This window comes from Cervus elaphus, chromosome 25 (genome assembly GCF_910594005.1).
Source record: "Cervus elaphus chromosome 25, mCerEla1.1, whole genome shotgun sequence".
Lineage (NCBI taxonomy): Eukaryota > Metazoa > Chordata > Mammalia > Artiodactyla > Cervidae > Cervus > Cervus elaphus.
The window spans coordinates 59,209,145-59,232,871 of record NC_057839.1 but is presented as its reverse complement, the minus strand read 5'-3'; the positions used below and the strand labels follow the sequence as shown (position 1 = coordinate 59,232,871).

Sequence of the window (23,727 nt, the reverse complement as noted above, 5' to 3'; positions counted from 1 at the left end):
AAGAATGTGCAAAGTACATCATTTAGAAGGTGATAGGGGCCTTACAGAAATAAAATGTAGCAGTGAGGAAGGAATGGCAGAGCAGATGCAATTTTTATAAGAAATGAAGATAATTCAGTGTCATTATGAACATAAACTTCACTTCTTTTGTCTTTTTTGGACTAACCGAGCATTTGGATAGACAGATAATCCTTAACAAGCTGTTGGTTTTTGGTTCCAGACACACAGAGGTACAGAGACGGTAAAACTCTCCTAGTAGACAGCCTAGTAGACAGACGTTGGTAGGTGCAGGAAGTGGGTTTCCTGCCCTTCCCTTTTCACTGAGTTTCCCATCTGTGAAGTGGGACTCGGGCTTCCCTGGTGGCTCAGTGGTAAAGAATCTGCCTGCAATGTAGGAGGCTTGGGTTCGATCCCTGGGTCAGGAAGATCCCCTGGAGAAGGGAATGGCAACCCCCTCCAGTATTCTTGCCTGGGAAATCCCATGGACAGAGGAGCCTGGTGGGCTACAGTCCATGGGGTCGCACAGAGTTGGACACGACTGAGGGACTAAACCACCATCACCACCACCAAAGTGGGACTCAGCCCCTCCCGCCTCACCATGAGACTGGGAGTTGACATCAGACACATAGAGTATGTCTAGTAGATGGAGCTTTTATGAGCTATAATATCATTATTTTTATTAATTCAGAAACAAGAACTGTGAGCCTGTGGCTTTTCTGCTTCCTAACCCGGTCAGTATTTTCATTTGTGTACCTTCTGTGACATTGGCAACCAAGTTAAATCTTGGGACATATAATATAAACAGACATCTGTGGAGCTGGTTTTTAAGATCTCTGAGGTTCAGAGACCACATTCTTCTGAAGTAATACTAGTATATTTCATTGGTTCTAAGATTTTAAATTTTAACCCGATTGGGAGGGGTCCTCGGATGATTGGCACCTGACTGTGACCCACCACGGGTCAGAAGATGCACCTCCGTACAGGGAGCTTTGCGAGTGAAAGCAGGTAATTGAATTATTTAGTGGCGAATATGCCGTTTTTCTAGGAGGTGCAGTGGGGCATGGAATCCGCCTGCCAGTGCAGGAGACACAGGTTCAGTCCCTGGGTTGGGAAGATCCCCTGGAGAAGGAGATGGCAGCCCACTTCAGTGTTCCTGCCTGGAGAACCCCATGGACAGGAGCCAGGTGGGCTACAGTCCATGGGGTCGCAAAGAACAGGACACAACTAATTACACATAATGCCATTTTTTGCTTCATAAGTGATTTTTTATGAAGTTTGAAAATAAACATGGTGAGTTTACTGAAACTCTTCTGCGAAAGGGAAGAAAGACAAAGTGATTTTTTCCCTCTCTATCTTAAAACTCAAGTTCAGGTTTAGGTAAGCTCTTTTTACAGCACGAATGAGGGCCTGTTGGGAGCTTGCCGGCAGGTCTCCGGGTCCCCCTCGGCGCCCCCAGCTCAGGAGCGTCTCTGGTTGACCGTGGAGCGGCCGCGGGGCGGCCAGCACTCTGCACACCCCTGCAGTCCTCAGCCCTGGAGTGCACAGCAGGGCCGTGTGCAACGTGTGCACACAAGCTGACTCCCCTGTGACTGGCTTTGATGGGCAGATTCTGGATTCTGCTTTTTTCATAGCCATGCTGGAGCCCACCTTGCTCACATTGAGAGATATGATGACCCCCAGAGGGGGGCCATTCGAGCAGGGGTCATGGGCATTTAGTCTCCCTGATGAACCACACATTATGTTGCACCTAAAAGCAATTCTGAGTGGTGTTGAGCAATGTGCGATGCTGTTCTGATTACCAAAAGTGGGGTGAATGTGTTAATACAAATAGATATTTTTTTATAACTCAAGTTTCTGTAATATATGTTGATGTAGAATATTTTTGATCAAAGAGATTGATTCGTTTTTGAAAAGAATGAAAGATACTGGGAAATAAATACTGGCAGTTGTTACCTGTCTTATCTTGGGGACGTGAGGTATTCCAAAATAAAAACTAGAGCCAGTGATATTTCCCTCAAAATACTATCTGGTATTTTAGAAGATAACTTTGTAATGATACTCTGTCATTTACAACAGTACCGCTTCACACTCTTTAAGAGTACCTTTCATTCATATAAACGGCCCAGGAGCCCATCATTTAGTTTTCCTTCTGATATTTTTATTACTTAGGAAGAACTGAAGCCACTAGTTTGAAAAATTATACAAGTTCTCGTCAGGGCAAAGAGCCCAGCTGTGACATGCTGGCATGGTCCCTTGGACTGACTTTAAGCTCGTTGAGCTTCAGTGTCTTTCATGATCAAGCTGACGTGAGGAGACGAACAGGATCATTTTGACTATCAGATCAGAGCTCTCAATGCCATACCTAGCGTGTGTCAGCTGTGGTTTAGTTGTTGACCACATTTAATACCTGAGTTACTGGTTTTGTAAGTAATTTAACACTCTTCTGGACTGCAGGACTTAACAGTACACATAGGTCAGTTTAAGCGTTCAGAATCAGCATTAAGTGTCATTACTGTTAGAAGGAACTCGTGTCTAACTTTTTGCGACCCCGTGAACTGTAGCCTGCCAGGTTCTTCTGTCCATGGAATTCTCCAGGCAAGAACACTGGAGCAGGTTGCCATTCCCTTTCCAGGGGATCTTTCCGACCCAGGGATCGAACCTGCATCTCCTGCATTGCAGGCAGATTTTCTTCACCGCTGAGCCACCACGGAAGCCCGTCAGACATCCTAGGACATTGTAAAGACCCATGTTGGTAAAATGTGTTTTAAAATACCAACATCTGCTGCTGCATATGTTTTCGGCATCCTTAAAGTAAAGAATCTGGTCTCCTGTTTGTTTTGTTTGCATTTTCATTTACCTTTGCTGGACAAGGTAAATAATTTTTTTTTTTTTGACAGTATATTTTATTTTATTTTTTTTTAAATTTTTTTAATTTATTTATTTTTTCAGTGGGTTTTGTCATACATTGACATGAATCAGCAATAGATTTACACGTATTCCCCATCCCGATCCCCCCTCCCACCTCCCTCTCCACCCGATTCCTCAGATGAGAAAATAATGATAAGTTTCATATTGTGGCTTGAATTTTGCAATCTCAGTACTGTACTTCTGAAAAGACATGACCAAGCTATAAAATTAAATGAAGTAAAAAAAAAAAAAATGAAGTATATACTTGGGAAAACAAAAGTTTTCTTTCTCTGTGTTTTCTTCTGAGAACTTTGACAGAAATAATACAATAAATGTGGTAGTTCCATCAAAAATATTCAGATACACGCGTAGACTTCCTTAGGGTGTATATATGTTAATGAGAAATAGTTCTACCTTTCTGTCAAAGGCCTGTCACGTGAAAGTTGTACTTAATATGTGATGAATCTTTATAAAGTTCTTAAGCTAATTTTGTTCTGCTTTAAAATTCTTTGTGCCATTCTGTCTGTCTGTCGCTTTTGTTTTTTGTGTGTGGCTTTTTGGAGAGAGTGGGGCAGCTTGACCACAGGGGTCAGCTACTGCCCTTGAGAGGGGAGGGCGCCCGGGAGCCCAGCTTCTGTGAAGTCCCCATCCACACAGAAGTTTGGTGAACAATCCTGTCTTTTCCTGTTGAGATTTAAAGCCCAGTTTGGTTTGTAGTAAGGAGAGCACTTAGAATGTATGGGAGAGAGAGACAGAGACAGAGAGAGAGACAAAGAGACAGAGAGAGAGAGAGACAGAGAGAAACAGAGAGACAGAGACAGAGAGAGACAGAGAGACGGAGAGAGACAGAGACACAGAGACGGAGAGACAGAGACATAGAGAGAGACAGAGACAGACACTGCGGGGAGGAGACACACAGGTGTGAGGAGGTGAGTTTTAAGGCGAAGGAAGCACGGATATATGAACCTTTTTTTTCCTCTCCAATCATAGAACTGAAGAAGGGCGGGAACAGACCTGCTGAACGAAGGAGACAGGGTTCTGGGACACCCTCCCCGAGTGGGTGGCCTTGCCGCTGGGCCCGGCGGAGCAGGGGCACTGGCCTTTGGAAGGTCCTTCGGGCCGGGCGGGCCACCCCAGCCCCGGGCCTGGGTGGTGGTGATGCTAGCCGCCCACAGGCCTCGGGAGCCGCGTCCTCCGCTTGGTGTCTGAGCGTGTGCACATGTGTGTTTGCAGGTGGCAGAGACAAGCGCGGGGGTCCCATCCTCACCTTCCCGGCCCGCAGCAACCATGACAGAATACGGCAGGAGGACCTCCGGAGGCTCATCTCCTACCTGGCCTGTATCCCCAGGTGAGTGTGGGGGGCCTGGCCGCTCGCCATCCATCGGGCCCCTCCTGGGAAAACAGCCCCCCGGAGCCTGGGTCCCAGCCAAGCGTTGCCACGGTGAAATCACATTCTTGCCCCCTGTTTCCCTTCCGTGATGCTTTCCCTCCCGGGTGTGGGGTGAGAGGGGCCGAGTTCCTCGGGGCGTGGGGTGGGGCCCCCCAGGCGGGCACGTGAGGATGTGGTGCCTGAGGCAGCAGTGGGGGCCCTGATCCGAGCCTGCTTCGTGGATCCTCGGGGTGCAGGCAGATGTAAATGCCCACTGCCAGGGGGCTGGTGACCGCCCCCGACCCACTTAGGTTGGCACCAGCCAGGGAGACAGCCCTGTCTTATGGTGACCCCCTCCTCACCGTGGCTGTGGCAGGTCAGCTTTGGTCTGGATGGTCTGACCTTCAGAGGGAGCTCCTGGGTTTTTCTTCGCGTTCTTGTGTGTCCTTTGTGGGAAAGCTATCACACGTCATGAAGGACACGTGAATGGGCCCCTTATGGGCTTAAAAATGTGGAAAATGTTTCCCCCTTTGTCTTACCCTGGTATTTCCTTGAACTGTTGAAGTCCTAGAGTTGGAAAGAGTCTTCGAAGTTGTTTCCTACTCTGTCACTTATAAATATGGCGTAGCTTACGGCCACCTCTTACTGAGCTTGTACTGTGCCGTGTGCTGTGCTAATGATGACAAAGAGAGAGAGAGAGGACAGGGCAGAAGCATAAGGAAATCCCTGCCGCCCTAGGTGATGCTTGTCCTAGAGTTTAAATGAGCAGCAAGGTGAATTGCATCCAGGTGAGCTTTTAAAAGCAGTTATATTGTTGGAATTCTGGATATAAGTTTGGCAACTTGCTTGCTTTTTGTTCTTGAAATCTGTATTGGTTGTAAATATTAAAAAATTGCCTTTTTCATTGATGTCATAGAAAAATTGATTCATATATATTGTTGATCATCTGATGACCCACTTTAAACGGAGACACAAAACTTTGTCCTGGGAATTGCGTAAACAGAACTGGAGGGAAGCAGGCGCCCTTGTGCCTGTCCGCCGGCTCCGACAATGATCACTTTCTGCCCATCTTGTCTGCTTTCCTCGGAAAATAGAGTATATCACCAGCATCCTCTTGTTTCTCTCTAATGTGACCCTCCAACCACTGAGCACAGTTAGTTCACTTCATTTCCTGGATTTGCCTCTGTATTTACAACTCTGGACAATAGGAAATGCCATTTTCTTGTTCTTAGTTCATTTAATGAGCAGGTAAGAGAGATGATGCATTTATCCACTAATAACGGAGGAAGATTTCACAGTGGTCCAAAGAGCAGTGGCAACAAAGAGATTCCTCTCCAGGCTCACTCAGGTCCTCCAGTGACTGGAAAAGAGCCATGCTGCCCCCAGGGGGCCTGCAGAGGTGGGAGCACTCCAGCTTTAGCCAAAGGGATCAGTGATCATCATCAGAAGATTCAGGGTGTGAGAATTTGGTGGGACCTACCTACGGCTTGCTTGTTCTTAATTTCTGAGTCTGATAACTTGTTGTTAGATTCAGAGTGATATAAACAGTCCTGAACAGTGGAGGGGGGGTGCCCGTGGGACTCCTGTCTCAGTCCACCACCATCCACCCCTCCCCACATTTTCTGCGAAGTGAAGGAGCCTCTGGCTACCCCTTGGCCACACAGTCGCAGGACCACACATTCACAGATGTGGAGAGAGTGCTATCCGGGAAAAGTGTGTGGGCAGAGTCGGACAGGCTGGCCTGGTGACTTATATTTATGGGTTTTCTGATTTATGTGATAGTAATCTGTGCTTCTCGGATCATCGTGTTAAGGAAGATTATGTACACGCGTGCCCGGCGTGGCAGCTGCAGTACAGTAACGTCCGTCTTTCAGATTTGCTTTCCGTTCTTCTCCTTCTTGCCACGTGTTCTAGAGCCGGATCTTCTTGTCTGTTTTTTTCTGCGTGGCTTCCTGATTCTCTTTCCACTAGAACGTGGCCTTGGAGATAAACATCAGTGTGTTCTGAGCGGCAGTGACTAGTTTTGAATATTGTTATTTGGGACACCTTCCCTTCTCCTCTCCCTTTCTAAAGAAACAAAACAATGAGAGTAATAGACTGACTTTCATATGATTAATTTGCAAGGAAACTTTTCCATGAAATGAGTAGGAGAGAAGTCAGAGTGGAACTTCTTGCTGGCGTACATGGGTCTCCCGCATGGAGATGAAGTCACATTAATCTTGATATATCTCTAGTTGTTTGTTGCTCTTCACACGTGAAGTATGCTAGCTAGAATGTTTTGTCTTCTTTAGAATGATTTATAGTAGCTAGGGTTTCCCAAGTGGCTGAGTGGTAAAGAGTCCACTTGCCAAATGCAGGAGATGCAGGAGACGTGGGTTCAATCCCTGGGTTGGGCAGAGCCCCTGAAGGAGGAGATGGCAACCTGCACCAGTGTTCTTGCTGGGAAATTCCGTGGGCAGTGGAGCCTGGTGGACTACAGTCCATGGGGTCACAAAGAGTCAAACACAGCTGAGCGTGTGCACACATATACACAGCAACTAAATGGATAAATCACTCTTTGGTCACCAGTGAAACCATTTGAAACTCTGAGCTGATTCATTCATGAATATGCATATAAGAAGATACCTTCTTCATCTAGGAAATGAAGAAAGAAGACTTTCTTCTAGAGACCTGCACTGAAAAAGGACTTTAGTTTTATCTATGTGTATTTTTTTTAATCTCACAGCTAAAGTGAAGCTTTTAGGTAAAACTGCTATAAAATACCTTGGTTAATAAGTTTCACTTTCCGATGAGCAGTGTCTTGGAGGTGGAGGCATGGCCCAGAGCCCTTGTGTAGCAGCCGTACTTATTCACTGGATGCTCAGAAGTTAGGGCGGGCTTTGGGGATGTTTGCACGTCACTGCTTTCTTAACAGTGCTGCCTGACTTTCAGCTTGTAAAGACAGACGGGTGGGAAGGCTGGGCACTCCCAGCCCGGCTGGTCTGCTGCTCGCGTTCCTTGGAGTCCCTGGTGAGAACTTGTGAGTTGGATCGCGGAGGCAGGTGACTAGTTAAGCCTTCCGTACACCGTGCAAGCTCAGGGCGCCTTTGGCTTGTGTCTCTCTCCAGCTCGTTCCTTTTGTTAAGCCTGGAGTTACTCAGGATTCCTTCTAAGCCCCTGTCAAGTGGAGCGGCTTTGTAGTTTTATGTACACACTGCACAGGGCTCTGTGAACAGAAAGACAGGCTGCCAGAGAATTGACCTCGATGAGGGGAAGACCGATAAAGCCCAGGCCCTAAACAGCAGCTGATCACAACCATCGAACCCAGTGCTGCAGTTGGACTGTCTCCGGGGCGCGTCTCTGGTGTGCAGCAGCAGGCCCTGAGGGTCTGGAGCCCCGGTCCCCACTGGGCAGCAGGCATGGATGTCCTCCCTCGCAGGCCGGCCGAGCCCCAAGGACCTGTCGAGCCCAGAAGTTCCTGCTGAATGGACTCCTGCAGGATGGCAGACCCCATTAGTGTCCGAGGAAGGCCAGGCTGCCTCGTTTCAGTGACTTGGGAGATTTCAGGAGACATTTCTGGGAGTGCCAGCTGCCTCTAAGGATTTATGAAGGAGGCTGAGACACTCCCCAGATCCTGGCCTGGGACCTGCCTGAGACAGGAAAAGCGATTCCATGAGGAGCCAAGGGTGACCTCTCTTTAAGTTCATAGTCATATAGAAGCGAATCAGATCACTCCTCACTGCGTCCCACGCTGGAGTGATAAGCCAGCGGCCGCTGGGTCGGTCAGTCTGTGTTCCTAGGACTGTGAGCCGTCACCTGCCCAGGTTCTGTCACCCCAGGCTTTCTGGGGATGTTTTGGAGCTGGGCCTCTTGCCCTGCTGTGATTGTTGCAGGAACCTGGAGTGTCAGTTATTCTAATGCTGAGAGTCCAGATGAGGAAAAAATGGAATGTGTGGGAGTGGGGAGGGCAGGAAGGCAGAAGAGCTCGTGCAAGGGAGCGGGAGATTGGCTTAAATTTAGTTGAGGTTGTGCTTTCTTTGGGGGGGGGGGTGTCTACAGTGGGCTCACTTTATTGAAAAAATTTTTTAATTAAAATTTTTTCAGTATAGTTGACTTACAATATTTGTGTCAGTTTTAGTTGTACAGCAGGATTATTCAGCTATCCATATCCATATATGTATTTGTTTTTCAGGTTATTTTCCATTGTAGGTTGTTACAAGATACTGAGTGTAGTTCCCTGTGCTATGCAGTAAACCCTTGTAGTTTATCTGTTTTATGTATAGTAGCTTGTATCTGTTAGTCCTAATCTCCTAATTTATCCCTGCCCGTCTCCCTTTTTCCTTTGGTTGCCGTGAGCTTGTTTTCTATGCCTGTGATTCTGTTTCTGTTTTGTATATAGATTCATTTGTATTATTTTTTAGATGCCACATGTAAGTGGTACCATTTGATATTTGTCTTTATCTGACTTCACTTACGATATTCTCTTGGTTCATCAATGTCATTGCAAATGGCAATATTTCTTTGTTTTTTACGGTTGAGTAGTATTCCATTGTGTGTATGTGTATATATATCACACCTTTATAAGCCAGTTCTCTGTTGATGATCACCTGGGCTGTCTCCATGTCTTGGCTATTGTTCATTGTGCTGTTATGAACATTGGGGTACACCCCTAATTTTTGAATTAGAGTTTTCATTTTTCTCTGTATGTTTGTCCTGGAGTGCGATTGCCGGATCATACGGTAACTCCCTTTTTAGCTTTTGAGGCACCTCTGTACTCTTTTCCGTAGTGGCTGTACCAACATCACCACCAATAGTGTGGGAGGGCTCCCTTTGCTCCACACCCTCTCCAGCACGTTTGTAGACTTTTTGATGATGGCCATTCTAACTGGTGTGAGGTGCTACCTCATTGTAGTTTTGATTGCATTTCTCTAATAATTAGCAGCATTGAGCATTTTTTCATCTGCCTGTTGGCTGCTATCTGTATGTCATCTTTGGAGAAATGTCTGTTTAGGGCATTTCTTTAGGGCATTTGTTTAGGGCAAATGTCTTGTGCCCTTTTTTTTAAATTAACTTGTTTGTTTTTTTGATACTGAGTTGTATGAGCTGTTTGTATATTTTGGATATGAACCCCTGTCAGTCACATGGTTTGTAAATATTTTCTCCCATTCTGTAGGTTGTCTTTTGGGTTTGTTGATGGTTTTCTTTGCTATGCAAAAGCTTTTAGGTTGGTTTAGGTCTCATTTGTTTAGTTTTGCTTTTGTTTCTTTTTCCTTGGGAGATCCATCTAAGAAGATACTGCAGTTTATGTCAGAGAATGTTTTGCCTGTTCTCCAGGAGTTTGATGATGTCATGTCTTAATTTTTGTATATGGTGTGAGAGTCGGGACTGTGGAGTTCTAACGCATTTCATGGACACTGACTTTTGTTTCTTCTGTTTTTTTTAACTTTTAATCTCATCTGTTTGTCTGAGGCCGTGCTGGGTCTCCACTGTTCTCAGGGCTCCTCTAGTCGTGGACAAGCCACAGCTGCCCTCTGTTGGTGCTCGGGCTTCTTGTGGCAGTGGCCTCTCTTACTGTGCAGCGCGGGCTCTGGACACAGGCTCAGTAGTTGTGGCGTGTGGGTTAGTTGCTCTGCAGCACGTGGGATCTTCCCTGACCAGGGATTGAACCTGCGTCTCCTGCATTGGCAGGCAGATTCTTGACCATTGAGCCACCAGGGAAGCCCTTGTTTTTTTTATTGCAGACATGCTTTATGTACCGGAGAAGGCGATGGCACCCCACTCCAGTACTCTTGCCTGGAAAATCCCATGGACGGGGGAGCCTGGTGGGCTGCAGTCCACGGGGTCGCTAAGAGTCAGACACGACTGAGCGACTTCACTTTCACTTTTCACTTTCATGCACTGGAGAAGGAAATGGCAACCCACTCCAGTGTTCTTGCCTGGAGAACCCCAGGGACGGGGAGCCTGGTGGGCTGCCTGCCGTCTCTGGGGGACTGAAGTGACTTAGCAGCAGCAGCAGCTTTATATGCATTTCTTGTGTCCTCAGAGGTTGAGATTTAATAAAGTTCATAATTTTTATGTCTTCATCAAGGACATTCTTAAGAGAAACCGGCTCTGTTGTTTAACAGCTCTAACTTGGAGAGAAGAATACAGCGACTTCAGCGTTGCCTTGACCTGTTGCTAAGAGGCAACCGTGTTCTCTGTGGCCTGTGCACTCTCAGTGCAACCGGCTGACAAAGACAAATAAGACACAGTAATCCCATGAAAATAGGTGAACCCCCAGACCCTGCCAGACGGGGGTCCCCGGGGCTGGTGAACCACGCCTGAGAAGCTGCGAGGGAACTCAGGGTCCCAGGCAGGTTAAAGGGAATAAACTGGGACGTTCAAAAGCTCGCGCCTGCTGATGGGGGTGATCCCAGCTCCCCGCGGTCCTGGAGCCTGGGTGACTGCTGTGCCCGGCTCTGTGCGCTGTCGGGATGCCCTCCCTGTTTGACTCTGTCCTTGTCTAGTGGCCCTTTACCCTTCCTCGGCAGCGTGTGTGACCAGTTAATGCACACAAGCCCAGGGAGGTGGGCAGGGTGGTGTCACTGCTTTTCTCCTAAAGAGAAGACAAGATGCAAAAGCCGTGGACACAGCATAAAGACTTGAACATTTTTGAGGCTGAACCCTGTGCGGGTACAGTTAGTCTGTTCCGTTAAGGCACCAGGGAGGGCGAGAACCACGGCTAAGACCCACGCTCTCTCGGTATGGATTCTGCGTCCAGCAGCTCCATGGGTACCAGCGCTGGCCGGCCAGGCGGTGGGTGGAGGGACCCGCCCCGCCAGCATCAGGATGATGGAGGCAGAGCCCGCCTCTCCGGGCCGCCTCCAACCAGACACAGGGGCAAGCCCTGGCGTGGTGTCAACCTGCCTTTTCTTTCTCTCCAGTGAAGAAGTCTGCAAGCGAGGGTTCACGGTGATTGTGGACATGCGCGGGTCCAAGTGGGACTCCATCAAGCCGCTGCTGAAGATCCTACAAGAATCCTTCCCCTGCTGCATCCACGTCGCGCTGATAATCAAGCCAGACAACTTTTGGCAGAAACAGAGGACTAATTTTGGCAGTTCTAAGTTTGAATTTGAGGTAACTTCCCCGTGTAGCCAGACCAACTCAACCAGTAGGTGTGGTTTATAAAAGCTTTTCTGTCATCATTGCAGGCTGGTTATAGATGTTTCAAAACCATGTATCCAGCAAAAGCTGCATATCTTAGTTACATATGACGTGTAAAGTTAGTCATTATGTTAAATAAGACAGTCCGGTTGGTTTGTCACTGTATCTCCATGGGGGTTTAGGTTCCAGGCCTCTTGTCTCTGGGCGATGGGGTTGCTGGGGTGTAACCTTTGTGTCTTAGAAGCCTGTTTTCCTTTCACTTCGTGGGATAAAATAGCTTTACTGTTGAGCACAGTGGCTTTAGGTGGCTTCCGAGTCCTCACTGTTAACCTCAGCCGTGGAAATGAGGGAATGATAGGGAGAAATGCCCAACCTCAGAGTTCCTGAGGAGATGTGTGGGAGAGGCTGACTTTTTATCGCATCCTTAATTAATGCTGGAGCGAACCATCTGCTCTGTATTTCATACATCAGGTCTCTCGTTTATGAAAAGGGATGGATTCCTTTAAACCCCGGGCGGAGCCCTGGGTGCAGTTAGCGCATAAGGTCACTGTCTTTCAGGCAGTGTAAAACAGCCCTCAGCCCGCCAACTGACTCTCCTTCCCCTGGAACCTCCTCTCCTTAGGCTCCCAGGCTTCTGACAAGGCTCTGATGCAGTTGGTTTCATGAGAGTATTATGGGGAGAAAGTACTCTGGCCAGCTGGAAACTTGATTCGTGCCATATTGTGTAATAAAATTTAAATATTTCCTAATTACAAATGCTAATTTTTAGTTGACTAGATGGTTCATCTAGCCACTTGCCCAAACATTAGGTTGCAGTGAACGTATTCATGTATTTTAAGGTTAACAACAATACTAGTATTAAACATATCACACAATATTAATTCTTAAGCTTGATGTTACATGTTACACCTTTCAGAATCTTTTCATGCATACACGAATTGCATTTTAAAATTTGGTTCCTTGGTACTGATTTTCAATCTGAAATCTGCACGTAGTTTTTGAATTTGAAACCCCACTCAAGAAGTTTAGGTGAAAGGTGAAACCAGTAAGCCTTTATCTTCACACACAAGATGAAGTGAGTTTGGAGGACAGTTTGTCGGATATTAGTTCTTTTCTTGACACAGAATGTAAAATGTGTTGTATTTGATGATACGCATTTTAAGCAGACATAACAGTTTGTTGGTGTAAGGTCTGTAGGTGTTTGCGCATTTCACTGTGCTGTGTCCCTCCGGGCCTTTAAAGTTTCCTGCCCTGGTTTTTCTGTTGACCTGCTCTCTATGCTATCACCTGCTTCTGTCCATGAAGTAATTGCTCCATGGACGTTTTTAAAGTCTGGGCAGATGAGACAGAAATGAACCTATAGTCACATTTCAAGCTAAAGTGCTGGGCCGGGAGCTGCCCCTCTTTATAGCTCTGCCTCTTTTTGCCATTTCTTACGCCAAACGTCGTAGAGACGCAGCTGAAGGTTTCTCGAAGATTAGAGGTAACAGAGGTGGGGCTTTATCTTTTGGTTCTAGGCCACATATTTTTTTCTCTTTTCCTTTGTCCTCATCTTTAACTCCCCTTCCTTATGTTTTCCTTGAGGCATCATAACTAACATTAACTCCGCGTCACATTCTGTTAGGGTGAGATGAAGGTTCATCGCCTAGGTTGTAATTGGCTAGAGCCTTGTGAGCATTAGATTGTTATATAGGTGATGTGCAACCCGCGTGCTGCTCAGGGGCTTCTCTGGCGGTGCTGTGGTTGAGACTTTGCCTTCCATTGCAGGGGGTGCGGGTTTGATCCCTGATTGAGGAGCTAACATCCCGCATGCCTTGAAACCAGAACACCAAAACATAAAACAGGAGCAATATTGTAGTAAATTCAATGAAGACTTTAAAGATGATCCACATCAAAAAAAAAAAATTAAACAAAAATCTGTGCTGCTTAGAGTCACTGTGGATCTCTGCAAGTGAATGAAACATTTGTTCTCTCTCCAGCTTTGTGAGAAGGGCGTCTGCCAGCTTTCTTGCTAACCCTTGAGCATTTTCTAAATTTTTAAAAAGTCACTCATGTTCCAGTGTGCCTAACGTAGTGAGTTAATTTCCACATTCTTGGAAAGAAATTGACTTTCTTTAGCTGTCATGAAATTCATGATTCTATTATTTTAGGTTTTCCAGCTAACAGCCATGTGTTGCTCTAATGAATTTGTCTTTCACTGAGTGTACTGATGCTTCTTTTCATTTACATTTGTTTTAATGGGGCCAGCACAAGGTATGTTAGGTTTTCTGTAAGTGGATTACTTGCTTCAAGTTTAAAAATCTGTGGTTAAGCGTTATGGTGTGGTTAAGTATTATGATAAGACCACGTAAGACGGGTGCATCTTCTCACACGTGATTTTCTCTCCCCTTAAGACAAATATGGTCTCTTTAGAAGGCCTTACCAAAGTAGTTGATCCTTCTCAGCTAACGCCCGAGTTTGATGGCTGCCTGGAGTACAACCACGAAGAATGGATTGAGATCCGACTTGCTTTTGAAGACTATATTAGCAACGCGACCCACATGCTCTCTCGGCTGGAGGAGCTCCAGGACATCCTCGCCAAGAAGGAGTTGCCCCAGGATTTGGAGGGGGCGCGGAACATGATCGAGGAGCATTCCCAGCTGAAGAAGAAGGTGATTAAGGCCCCCATAGAGGACTTGGACCTAGAGGGACAGAAGCTGCTGCAGAGGATTCAGAGCAGCGACAGCTTTCCCAAAAAGAACTCGGGCTCAGGCAACGCAGACCTGCAGAGCCTCTTACCCAAGGTGTCCGCCATGCTGGACCGGCTGCACTCGACGCGGCAGCATCTGCATCAGATGTGGCACGTGCGCAAGCTGAAGCTGGACCAGTGCTTTCAGCTGAGGCTGTTCGAGCAGGATGCTGAGAAGGTAGTGGAGGGGGCGGGGGGCGCTACAGTGCTTCCTGGAGGGAGGCTGCCTGGGTCGCTGGGTCTGAGCACCCGAGGCCGGTTGGGTCAGGAGAAAGGGCGGGAAGGAAGGGCTGGGGAGGGGCGAGCCACTCACAGGGCCTGGGTCAGAGACCAGCAGTGTCAGTTCAGAGCTCTCCCCTCAGTCTGCTTCCCAACGTCTCTCATCGCGCGTGCAGGGCTCTTCTAGAAACCTAGAGTGGTTAATTACTGATGGTCTGGTTTAGAATGCCTGTAAGATAGGTGCGGATATTTTCAGTTAAAAGAAGGAAAACTTTATATTCTTGAAAGCAGTAATTATGCATGTATTTTTGTAATACTTGCTCTTCCACCCAGAAAAGCCAGTGAGAAAACACCCTTCAGATCCGTTATTGAATTTGTTTTCACAATAAAAGGCGAATAATGAATTAAGAATAATAGCTTCTGGGAAATAACAGGCAATAATTACTTACGGTTTCCTGTCAAACCAGCAGGTCAGAATGAGCTCTTGTCTGTCTCAGCAACGTGAAAACAGGACACTTACTTAGAGGAAAGGGCTGCAAGCTGTGAATGTGGGTGGATTGATCTGTGTTAATCTAAGCTCACTGAATTCTTTTCAAGGACAGGAAAATATTTTATAAAGTTAAGAAAGCCTATTAAAGTCTTTGATATAAAGGGATCTTTTGAAAGGTGACAGTCCAGCACTATTATCCCGTACTGTTATTTGGTAAGCTTCTAAGCTCTATTTGTTTAAGTTGACCCTTAAATAGCATGGGGGTTGGGGTGTTGACCCTCATGCAGTTGAAAATCCACAAACTGTGCTCTCTGCCTCTAAAACAAAGGAGTTGATAAATGACTCACCCGAGGATGAGAAGCTGAAGCAGTTTGGTAGAATAAAGGCCCCAGTCCCCTGTTCTTTTGATTCCATATATTGTGATTTCTAGTTGAACACAGCTTTTTGCCACACTTAAAGATGTGTAAAATGAAAATACAGGTTTTTCATTTATTGAAAAATATAGATACTTCATTTACTTCATTTATCTGCATGTAAGTAGACTCATGCAGTTCAAACCCAGGTTGTTCAAGGTTCAGCTGTAGTGCCTTGTCAGAGATGCTAGAAAATCTTCCTTTCAGTTACTCAGTGAGCAAGTGACTGTCCCTAGGTTCTGTTCACATCACGGAAGCAGCGTTGATTGACAATCATTTCTTTTCCCTTAAATGTTTTCTTGGGAACAATGTAGTTAATATCCTTTTCCAGGTAGCATCTATATTGAATCTTAAGAGAGATGTCATTGTTAAGGTTTTCCCCATTTCTTTTTATTTTTATGGTAAATTTTATTGTTTGCACAGGGATTTTTTTTTTTAATTCTTCTTGCATTAAAGAGCATAATCTCTTAGTCGTTGAAGTTGCCGTCAGTGGTCTGTGGGCAGAGCAAAGCCCATCCAGAGACCTGTAAGCTTGTAATTTCACCTAACGGGTCTCTAATTGAAGAGCAGTGTGGCTAATTATGTGGCTCAGCTAGCAGAGAGTCAGAAGACTGGAGTTTTAATCAGCCTGGGGGATCTGAATGACCTATCCTTCCGACGTATCTACTTCTTAATTCCTCATCTGTCTAAGGAGCACCCTAGGTAAGAGTGTCTTGTAGCTCCTGCACGTTCAGAACTGTGACTTGGTAGCTGTCTAGAGTCTTCTGGGCTCCAGCGCCGCAGGGCTTGTTGGCGGAAGGACGCCGCCCTTCCTTGGTTTGGTCCGGTTCCTGGGCCTGTGTCAGGCCTCTCTTTCTCGGGAGTGATCCCAGGTTGTCTTTTTTCATCCCGGTAGATGTTTGACTGGATCACACACAACAAGGGCCTGTTTCTGAACAGCTACACCGAGATTGGGACCAGCCACCCTCACGCCATGGAGCTCCAGACCCAACACAACCACTTCGCCATGAACTGCATGGTAAGACATGGGGCGCAGGGGTGTCCTGCTGCTGAGCTTACTTTAACAGACTGAGGGGGTGGTATTTACACGGCTCCTTCCAAGCATGCTGCCCGGAGTCCCTGCAGGGTCTTCTGGTGATCCAGTGGAGCAGCTGACCTCCAGTCTGGGAGATTCTCTGTGGTAGCAGTGTTTAGGTAGCTTGTTTTTACGTTTGTAAGCAAACAGAAGTGAAAACAAGCAAACCAACCAACCAGTGAAACTTGAACCAGTTCGCTTGGCCAGGCCCACATGCATGGATTTGATGCTGGCTTCTGAACTGTCCCTCTCGGGAGCCCGCGGGGCTCTTTGCAGAGGCTGAGTCGCATGAACCAACCCGCTGTCAATTTGCTGGCAGCCCTTCCTGAAGACATAAGCCAGCCTGCCACCCTTCTCAGGGGCATCCTCCAGTTCTCCTAAAACGTGAGCCTTCCTCCCAAGTTGAGTGGAGGGCCGGGGTCTGACAGCAGTCTTTCCCACAGTCCTGTGGCTCTCTGGATGACCTTGGCCTGTTGTGATATGATTGGGGTTGCTGCAAGATTGCAGTGTAAAATCCCCTGAAAGAACCCAACAGTGAATTTTAAATAACAGTCTTAGTATGGTTTTGGAATTAATATAACTAAAACAAAGCTATACGTTGTTCTGTAGGACGTAGGGTTCCTTCTGTAGAGAGTTTCTCTAGAAATTTTCACTTTAGAGACATTTTTGGTGTGGACTTGAGCCCGACCTATGGAGGTTAGTTAGCCCTCTTTGCCTGGTAACTTGTGTCTAAAGTGCGTTGAAACGATACAGAGATGGGATCGTTGTTTAAATTAGTTCAGTAAGAGGCCATTTCCTTAGAGTTCAGTCTACAAAGTATTCCACTTTGGATAGTTTCAAAAAAAAACATTCAGCAATTAATATTTTTGTAACAGACACTATCCCAAAAGTCTGATACTGTTCTTGTGTTTGAGATAAGAGAATTTTGGGGTTAAAGATTGAGCCTGGATATAGATGAGGAGAATAAAAATGGGCCTTTATGGAAAGCATCATAGAAGACTTTTTTTCCTAACAATTCCGTATCAGTTTTTCAAAATATTCAGAAACTTCAACTAAGAACAAAAGACAGATTCAGTCCACCATTATCACATACTTTAAAAACTAGAATACTGAAATGTATTTTATAAAAACTAAAAAAGAGCAGAAAGGGTCCTCTGCCTCCCCCAGTGTTGCTAGTGATTAGGAATAAGCAGAAGACAAAGACAGGCATGTGGGTTATGAATGTAGAGGTTTTTAATTCTAACTTCTGTTTACTGGGTGACCTTGGGTAGCCTGTTTAATCTTTTTGAGCCTCAGTTTCCTAATCTCTAAAATGGGGATAATCTCTACCTAACATGATGTTGCATTAGTTTACTTACCAAGTTTGTGTAAGACAACAAGAGGAATTTATCAAGTAAGTACTTCATAAATGGTAGTTGCTACCAGTAATGTTATCACCTCATTAAAAATACTGTCAGTAGTTTCAGTATATTATGGTAAGTAAGAGACTCTTAAAGGTATGGGTAATACCTTTTTTGTTTAGGTTTAAGTATATTTTCTATTTTTCTATGATGCACTTCTATCACTCCTCTAAGTAAAACTTTTAATTAAAAAAGGCTATAGTCGCCTGCGCATTGCGGGGTGACAGTTGTTGGGGGCGCTTTGCAGGCCTCCCAGCTCCCAGTTCTCAGCACCTCCACGAGCCCCTCGTGTGTCTGGACGTTTACTTATGCAGAAGTGGGGCCTGACAACCTCCAGCCCTTTCTTGTGCTGTCTGTTGTGTTTTGAACATTTTTGACAAAGAAAATAGAAGTGCTAGATGTCAGTGAGTGAAGTCGACTTTAAGAAAGCATTTTAAGGGACAGCAACGGCTGTGCTCATTCTCCCATCACAGGTGTTTTATTTTATTTTATTTTTTTTTATCACAGGTGTTTTAAAGGCTCTCATGGTAAGAATGAGAGAGGTGGAGGCACAGCTAACATGGGGAATTATACACTGCCGTGTCTGTGCACGCTCATCTGGGCTGTGTGCACGCTCGTCTGGGCTGTGTGCCACATGGCTCCTTCATCCTGCCATAGTGATAGAGGCATGGCCCAGGCAGGATTCAGAGAGTGCTCCTCTGCATGCGGAGCGCAGGCAGTTTGAGGGGATGGAAGCCATGCAGGCCCTGAAACAGATGGAGGTGGGGTGCAGCCCCTTCCATGGGCCCCTGGATCCTGACAGAGGGTGCCTGCTGATGCTCTTTCGAACAGACCTTTGGGATAGATTTTCCTCTTTAAGGATCCAGAGAGAGCAAAACTCAGTGAGTCTGGTCAGTGTCTCTAGAGGGAGAGAACGTGTATGAGAAGGGGAGGCATTGCTTCTTAGAGGACAGTCATCGGGGCGCTAATGCCACATGAGGCCGTGAGGCCAGTTCCCCTCGGATGGTGGCCTCGACTGCCCATCACAGCCTCACAGATGCCCCCCTGCCTGCTGGGCAAGCCCCACACCCGCACGTGGTAGCTGGTTTGATCCCGCAGCCCAGAAAAGTGCCTCAGCGCCCTGCTTCTGCGGCTCTGTAAACCCAGATGACTCCACCTAGTTCAGGCTGCGATCAGGAGTGGATGAAAGGAATGAGTCAGCGAAGGTACAGAGAACGCCAAGCGAGTTCTGTAGGCTGCTTCCTTGGGTCGCTGCGCTCAGGGTGACAGTGGTGAGGCTGGTGCAGGGGTCACGGGGCGAGGCAGCGGGAGATGCCCCAAGGACCACGTGGGCAGGAGAAACGGGAGGAAGAGTGCAGGAGTTCAGGCAGGTTGGGTAACCCGGTTTGTTTTAGGGGTGAGGATGACGGGAGCCAAAGGTGAGGCTGCGATTTGGGGAGGCCCAGTGCACGGTGCAGTGTTGGGCTGCATCACAAAAATCTTAATAAATATATGAAGAGCAGCAACAACAGGCTTCACTGAAAGTGCGCGTTCCGCACCCTGCCTTTGCTTTCTTGTGATCCTTAAAGAAGATGGAAGGCAGAAATGGAAATACCATAGTGAGAACTTCTTTTGCAAGAAAAATGCCCTTTTTTAAAAAAGAAAAAAGCTTTGTATTCTCATTTTTGCCACAAGCTACTCGATTTGAAGAGATTTCAACACAGTAGAAAAGCTCGTTTAAAGTTGGAACACAGCATTGTTCTGTTGGTCCCCCGATTCACATTCCCTGGGGAACGTGGATCCATTTCCAGGTTTCCTGTTGGCACCAGAAAGCTGACTTGGGCTTGTGTAGAAAGGAGGGCTTGTTTTCACACAGAGTAGCCTCTGGTTGCCGCGTCCAGAGTCTGTCGTTTCTGGGTCCTCATGACAGACTTTGGCAGTGGCTCCCGTGATTCTGGGCGGCAACTTACCGTCTGGACCCTTCTTGGGACGGGAGGCCAGGGCGCAGGTCAGAGGGCATTGTGTGTATTGCTTCTGTGCCCCTCCCAGCTGGTTCATCTGTATTCTGCAGTTTTAAAATTAGAAACTGAAATCAAGGCTTAGGGTTTATGGAAATCCGGATAGCAACACACGTGTCCTGTTATCCACCTGGTGCTATTAGAATGTGACTTTTAAGTTCGTAGGCAGCTTCAGAAGGCGCGCTCTGCGTCTGTCGGAGCGGCACCCCATGCGCCCCGCCCTGACCAGCCCCCCTCTCGCCCCTCCGCAGAACGTGTACGTGAACATCAACCGCATCATGTCGGTGGCCAGCCGCCTGGTGGAGTCGGGCCACTACGCCTCCCAGCAGATCAAGCAGATCGCCAGCCAGCTGGAGCAGGAGTGGAAGGCCTTCGCGGCCGCCCTGGATGAGCGCAGCACCTTGCTGGACATGTCGTCCGTCTTCCACCAGAAGGCCGAGAAGGTCAGTGCCTGGGAGCCCGGCCCCTGCCTGCCTCCCCCGGCCCTCCGCAGCAGAGCCTCAGAGACCACTGGGGCGCTGAAGTCACCCCGCGGCGCTCAGCCCTGCTGCAGGCCCGGGGTGCTGCTGCACCTCCTCGTTTGTAAAGTGGAGGTGAAAGTCATGGAATTGAGGGGCCGTCTTAAGGAGTAAATGAGGTTCACACTAGGGGCCTGCACACAGCCTGTTGCCCCAGCGGCTGTTCTCTATCCCCTGCTTTCTAGCCCTCCTCCTGGCCTCTTCCTCTTCCCTTGAGAATTCCAGTTGGGAGACTCGGGTGGCACCTAACAGACGGCTGACTCTCCGGTTTAGGCCCCAGGGTCTGCTTTTCCCGCAGCCCCGGGAGCGGCGGCCGTGCCTGTCAGGGCGGGCGGGCGCCTGCCTGGGCCTGGCCGTGGCCCGAGCAGACGGGTGTGGCCTCCGCTCCCAGCGCTGGCCCCTCTGCCGGCATCGCGCGCGTGCAGGGTGGCGGGGTCGTCTCCGGTCGCTGTCTCAGGGCAGCAGTGTTCTCAGGAGGTCCCTCCAGCCCAGCCCACTTCCCCCAGTCCCCTGGGCCCAGAGGGGTGCTGGCCCTCAACCGGGCTGGGCCGCGGGGCTGGGGCTCTCAGCCTCCCGGCAGGGCTGAGCTACACCAGCCCGGGCTGCGGTGGAGAAGTGGCTTTGGGGTACGGTTTCAGCGTCCCTCACAATTGTTACATTATTTCTGTGGATTCGGACCTCACACGCGCTTCACCTGCCGACCTGCTGGTCACAGTACCTTGTCTCGGAGGTAACGTGTGAAGTGTGCCCCTGACACTCCCCACACACCCACGCCCGGGCACACCTGCCTCAGCGGACACGCTCGGAGAGCAGCAGAAGAGAGGGAGCTGTTGTGACTCAGACGCTCGTGCTGGAAGCCTGGGCGGTGAGATGGCTTCCCAGACGTGGAGGAAGAAGCTCAGGAACCTCTAGCTGCTCGGGAGATGTGGGCAAGGGACAGGTGGTTACCTGAATTTGAAGGCAGAATATTGATAGAGCTTCCTCAGGGGTAGTTATTTTGTGGGGGAAAAACCTACATTCACAGGGATTTGCATTGATGCTTCTAAAAAGGAAATAGTGTCCTTTCATCTAGAAACAGCCCTGCTAGGTGGGTACAAGCCCCATCCTGCCCGGCATCTCGGAGGGGCGGCTGGAATGTCGCACAAGGTGCTAATTAGGAGTGATCTCAACTCTGGGAACCTTTAAAGTGTGAAGCAGGAGTGGAAACGGAATGGGAGAGCAAGATGACAGAATCGTAATCGCCTCGTGTGGAAGCTGTGAGTCGGGATTAGCAGGTTTCAGTGGCAGGTTTTCCTGCTAAGTTTATGCATGAGGTAGTTTTGTGATAAAGGAGACACAGAGCCCCTACGCAGGAAAGTTTGAGTTACAGTAACGGGAGCCCCTTCAGCTTAACACAGCACTGTCTCCACTTCTGTGTGGCCGCCTCTGGTCCCGTCACGGTCAAGGTCGTGGCATGTCGTTCGCTGGACATTCCCGTGCTTGGGAGAAGAGCTGCGTGGCCCCCGCCCACGTGCCGTCTGGGACGGTAGCACGGTGCCGGGTGCAGTCACCCCCTGGGCTGTGTGGAGGTGTATGACTGGCTTTTGGGCCCTGGAAAGGCCCTTCAGGATGATGTGAATAAAGTTGAAACCTGACAAGCTGGCTGGGGGACTCTTGGATAGTCTGAAGCATAAGGGAAAAATCTCTCTCTAACCATGGCAGGATCCGGAATTGCAGGCAATCCAGAAGATTGGCTCTGCAGGTTAATAGGCTCTGCCCTGCCTGAAATCAGTGTAGAAATGTGGGTGCCATGGGGTAGTCCCCTCCCCAATGTTTTATTATAAAAAAATTTTAGACATGCAGCAAAGTTGAAAGAGCCTGGGGTGTTTTTATTTGGATAAAATAATGGCTTTAATTTATGAGCTTGAAGGAAACACAGCTAGAGGAATACATTGTTGAACAGAACTTCATGGGGTCTTGCATGAGCTCTAACAGTGCTTGTGGACTCCATCACTTCAGTAGCCAAGAAGATGCCCCATAGGTCCTTGGGGACAGAGTGGGCCCATGAGAAAGGCGGCGTCTCTGATGGGCCCTGACTGAGGCAGCAGCTGTACCCAGCAACCAAAACGTGTGTACAGGACCCTAGGACAGCTTCTGAAATGTTTCCTTCCCTCAAGCACAAGTGTAGTGGGTGTAAAGTCTGTCTTCCCCTTCACTGAGATTCAGGAGCACAGAAGGTGACATCACTGAGTGGTTTTCCTCTTCCCAGGAGAGTCTCTGAATAGGTCACCTCTGTTCCCTCTTTTAAGATTCTCTGCCTACTAGTTATGCTTAAGCTGTTTTCATAAACTCAGCAGGGATGAACCAGAACTCGGACATCATAGATTAGGTTTCCATCATAGCCACCCCTCTGACCCTCCTCTGGAGCTCTCACTAAGGATTTAAATGTGATCGGGGTGATGTAGGGCTCAACTCTGTGACCCTGCAGTTGACGGTGTGGCTGGAGGAAGCCGCCTTTGGGGAAGGACGGCAGCTCACCTCTGTTGGGGGGTGTGCGCCGCGCCCCTGCCGCTCCTTTGTCCCCGTGGGTGTTCTGTGCTGGTATTCACTTGTGGCTTTATGCACATAAATCTTGATGTTACAGCTAGATAAGAATGATGTTTCGTAGACTGTGCCTTCCAGAGCTGTATTGGCCATTATCCTCTCCCGCCCTCATCTCCTGTGAGGGTGTGGACGGGGTCAGAGTATCTGTTTACAGAACTGGAGACACGGCCAGTGGTTTGACTGGTAGACGATATTTAGGGCTCTACTTTTTTGGTCATGTGTTATATCCTTTTATATTAAGGAGCTTCATAGCAAGACTGTTAGAATTGCCTTGTTATAAATCAAAGAATTAAAGCAATTTGATTTTACTATACCTTAAAATCTCTAGTTTTCCCTATTTTAAAAAAAATGACTAGAGCTCTACTGTCCAGTGTGGTAGCCAGTGACCACCTTTGGCTGTTGAAGTTACCCTTCATCTGTCCTGTGATTTTGCTGGGCAGAGAAGGGACCCCATATCTCTTAAAGGAACCAGGAGAAGGGAGTGTGTTTTTTCATAGTGAGGGAGTAGAAACGATGAAAGAAACAGTAGAGTAATATTTCCTAGAAATGAAAGCCGAAAATGAGGAAATTAGAAATAAGAAAGGAAACTCTGAACTTGGAATTCATACATGTATTATATATATATAAAATTCACTGAGCCTTAATTTTTCCAAAGAGGGGAAAGCCCCTCTAAATAAGGGTTTTAAGTGTTTACATTCTAGGAAGTTCTTGTCCCTTTGCTCCTAAATCGGGCTAACCACCTATGTTCAGCTGATGCAGTATCAGGCGTTCCTGGTGGGCGTGAAATTCACTAGGCTGGACGATCTCAGCAAGCTGGAAGTTCCCACTCTCAGCAGATGGAGGGCAGTGGCATAAATGCTTCTGAAAATAAGGCTGCTAGTTAATTATTCAGGCTTTCCTTTTAAA

At 47.7% G+C, this 23,727-nt stretch overlaps 1 protein-coding gene across 4 annotated transcripts in view; it reads left to right on the top strand.

The window, feature by feature from the left end:
- The window catches only part of TRIO (trio Rho guanine nucleotide exchange factor), a 354,591-nt gene that overhangs the window by 131,876 nt on the left and 198,988 nt on the right, over positions 1 to 23,727 (top strand). For all 4 annotated transcript variants that reach the window (XM_043887107.1, XM_043887109.1, XM_043887111.1 and 1 more), the window contains exons 3-7: positions 4,141 to 4,255; positions 11,179 to 11,371; positions 13,792 to 14,304; positions 16,144 to 16,266; positions 19,972 to 20,163. In XM_043887107.1, coding sequence (XP_043743042.1) covers positions 4,141 to 4,255; positions 11,179 to 11,371; positions 13,792 to 14,304; positions 16,144 to 16,266; positions 19,972 to 20,163 — 1,136 coding nt within the window. The remainder of the gene's footprint in view (positions 1 to 4,140; positions 4,256 to 11,178; positions 11,372 to 13,791; positions 14,305 to 16,143; positions 16,267 to 19,971; positions 20,164 to 23,727) is intronic.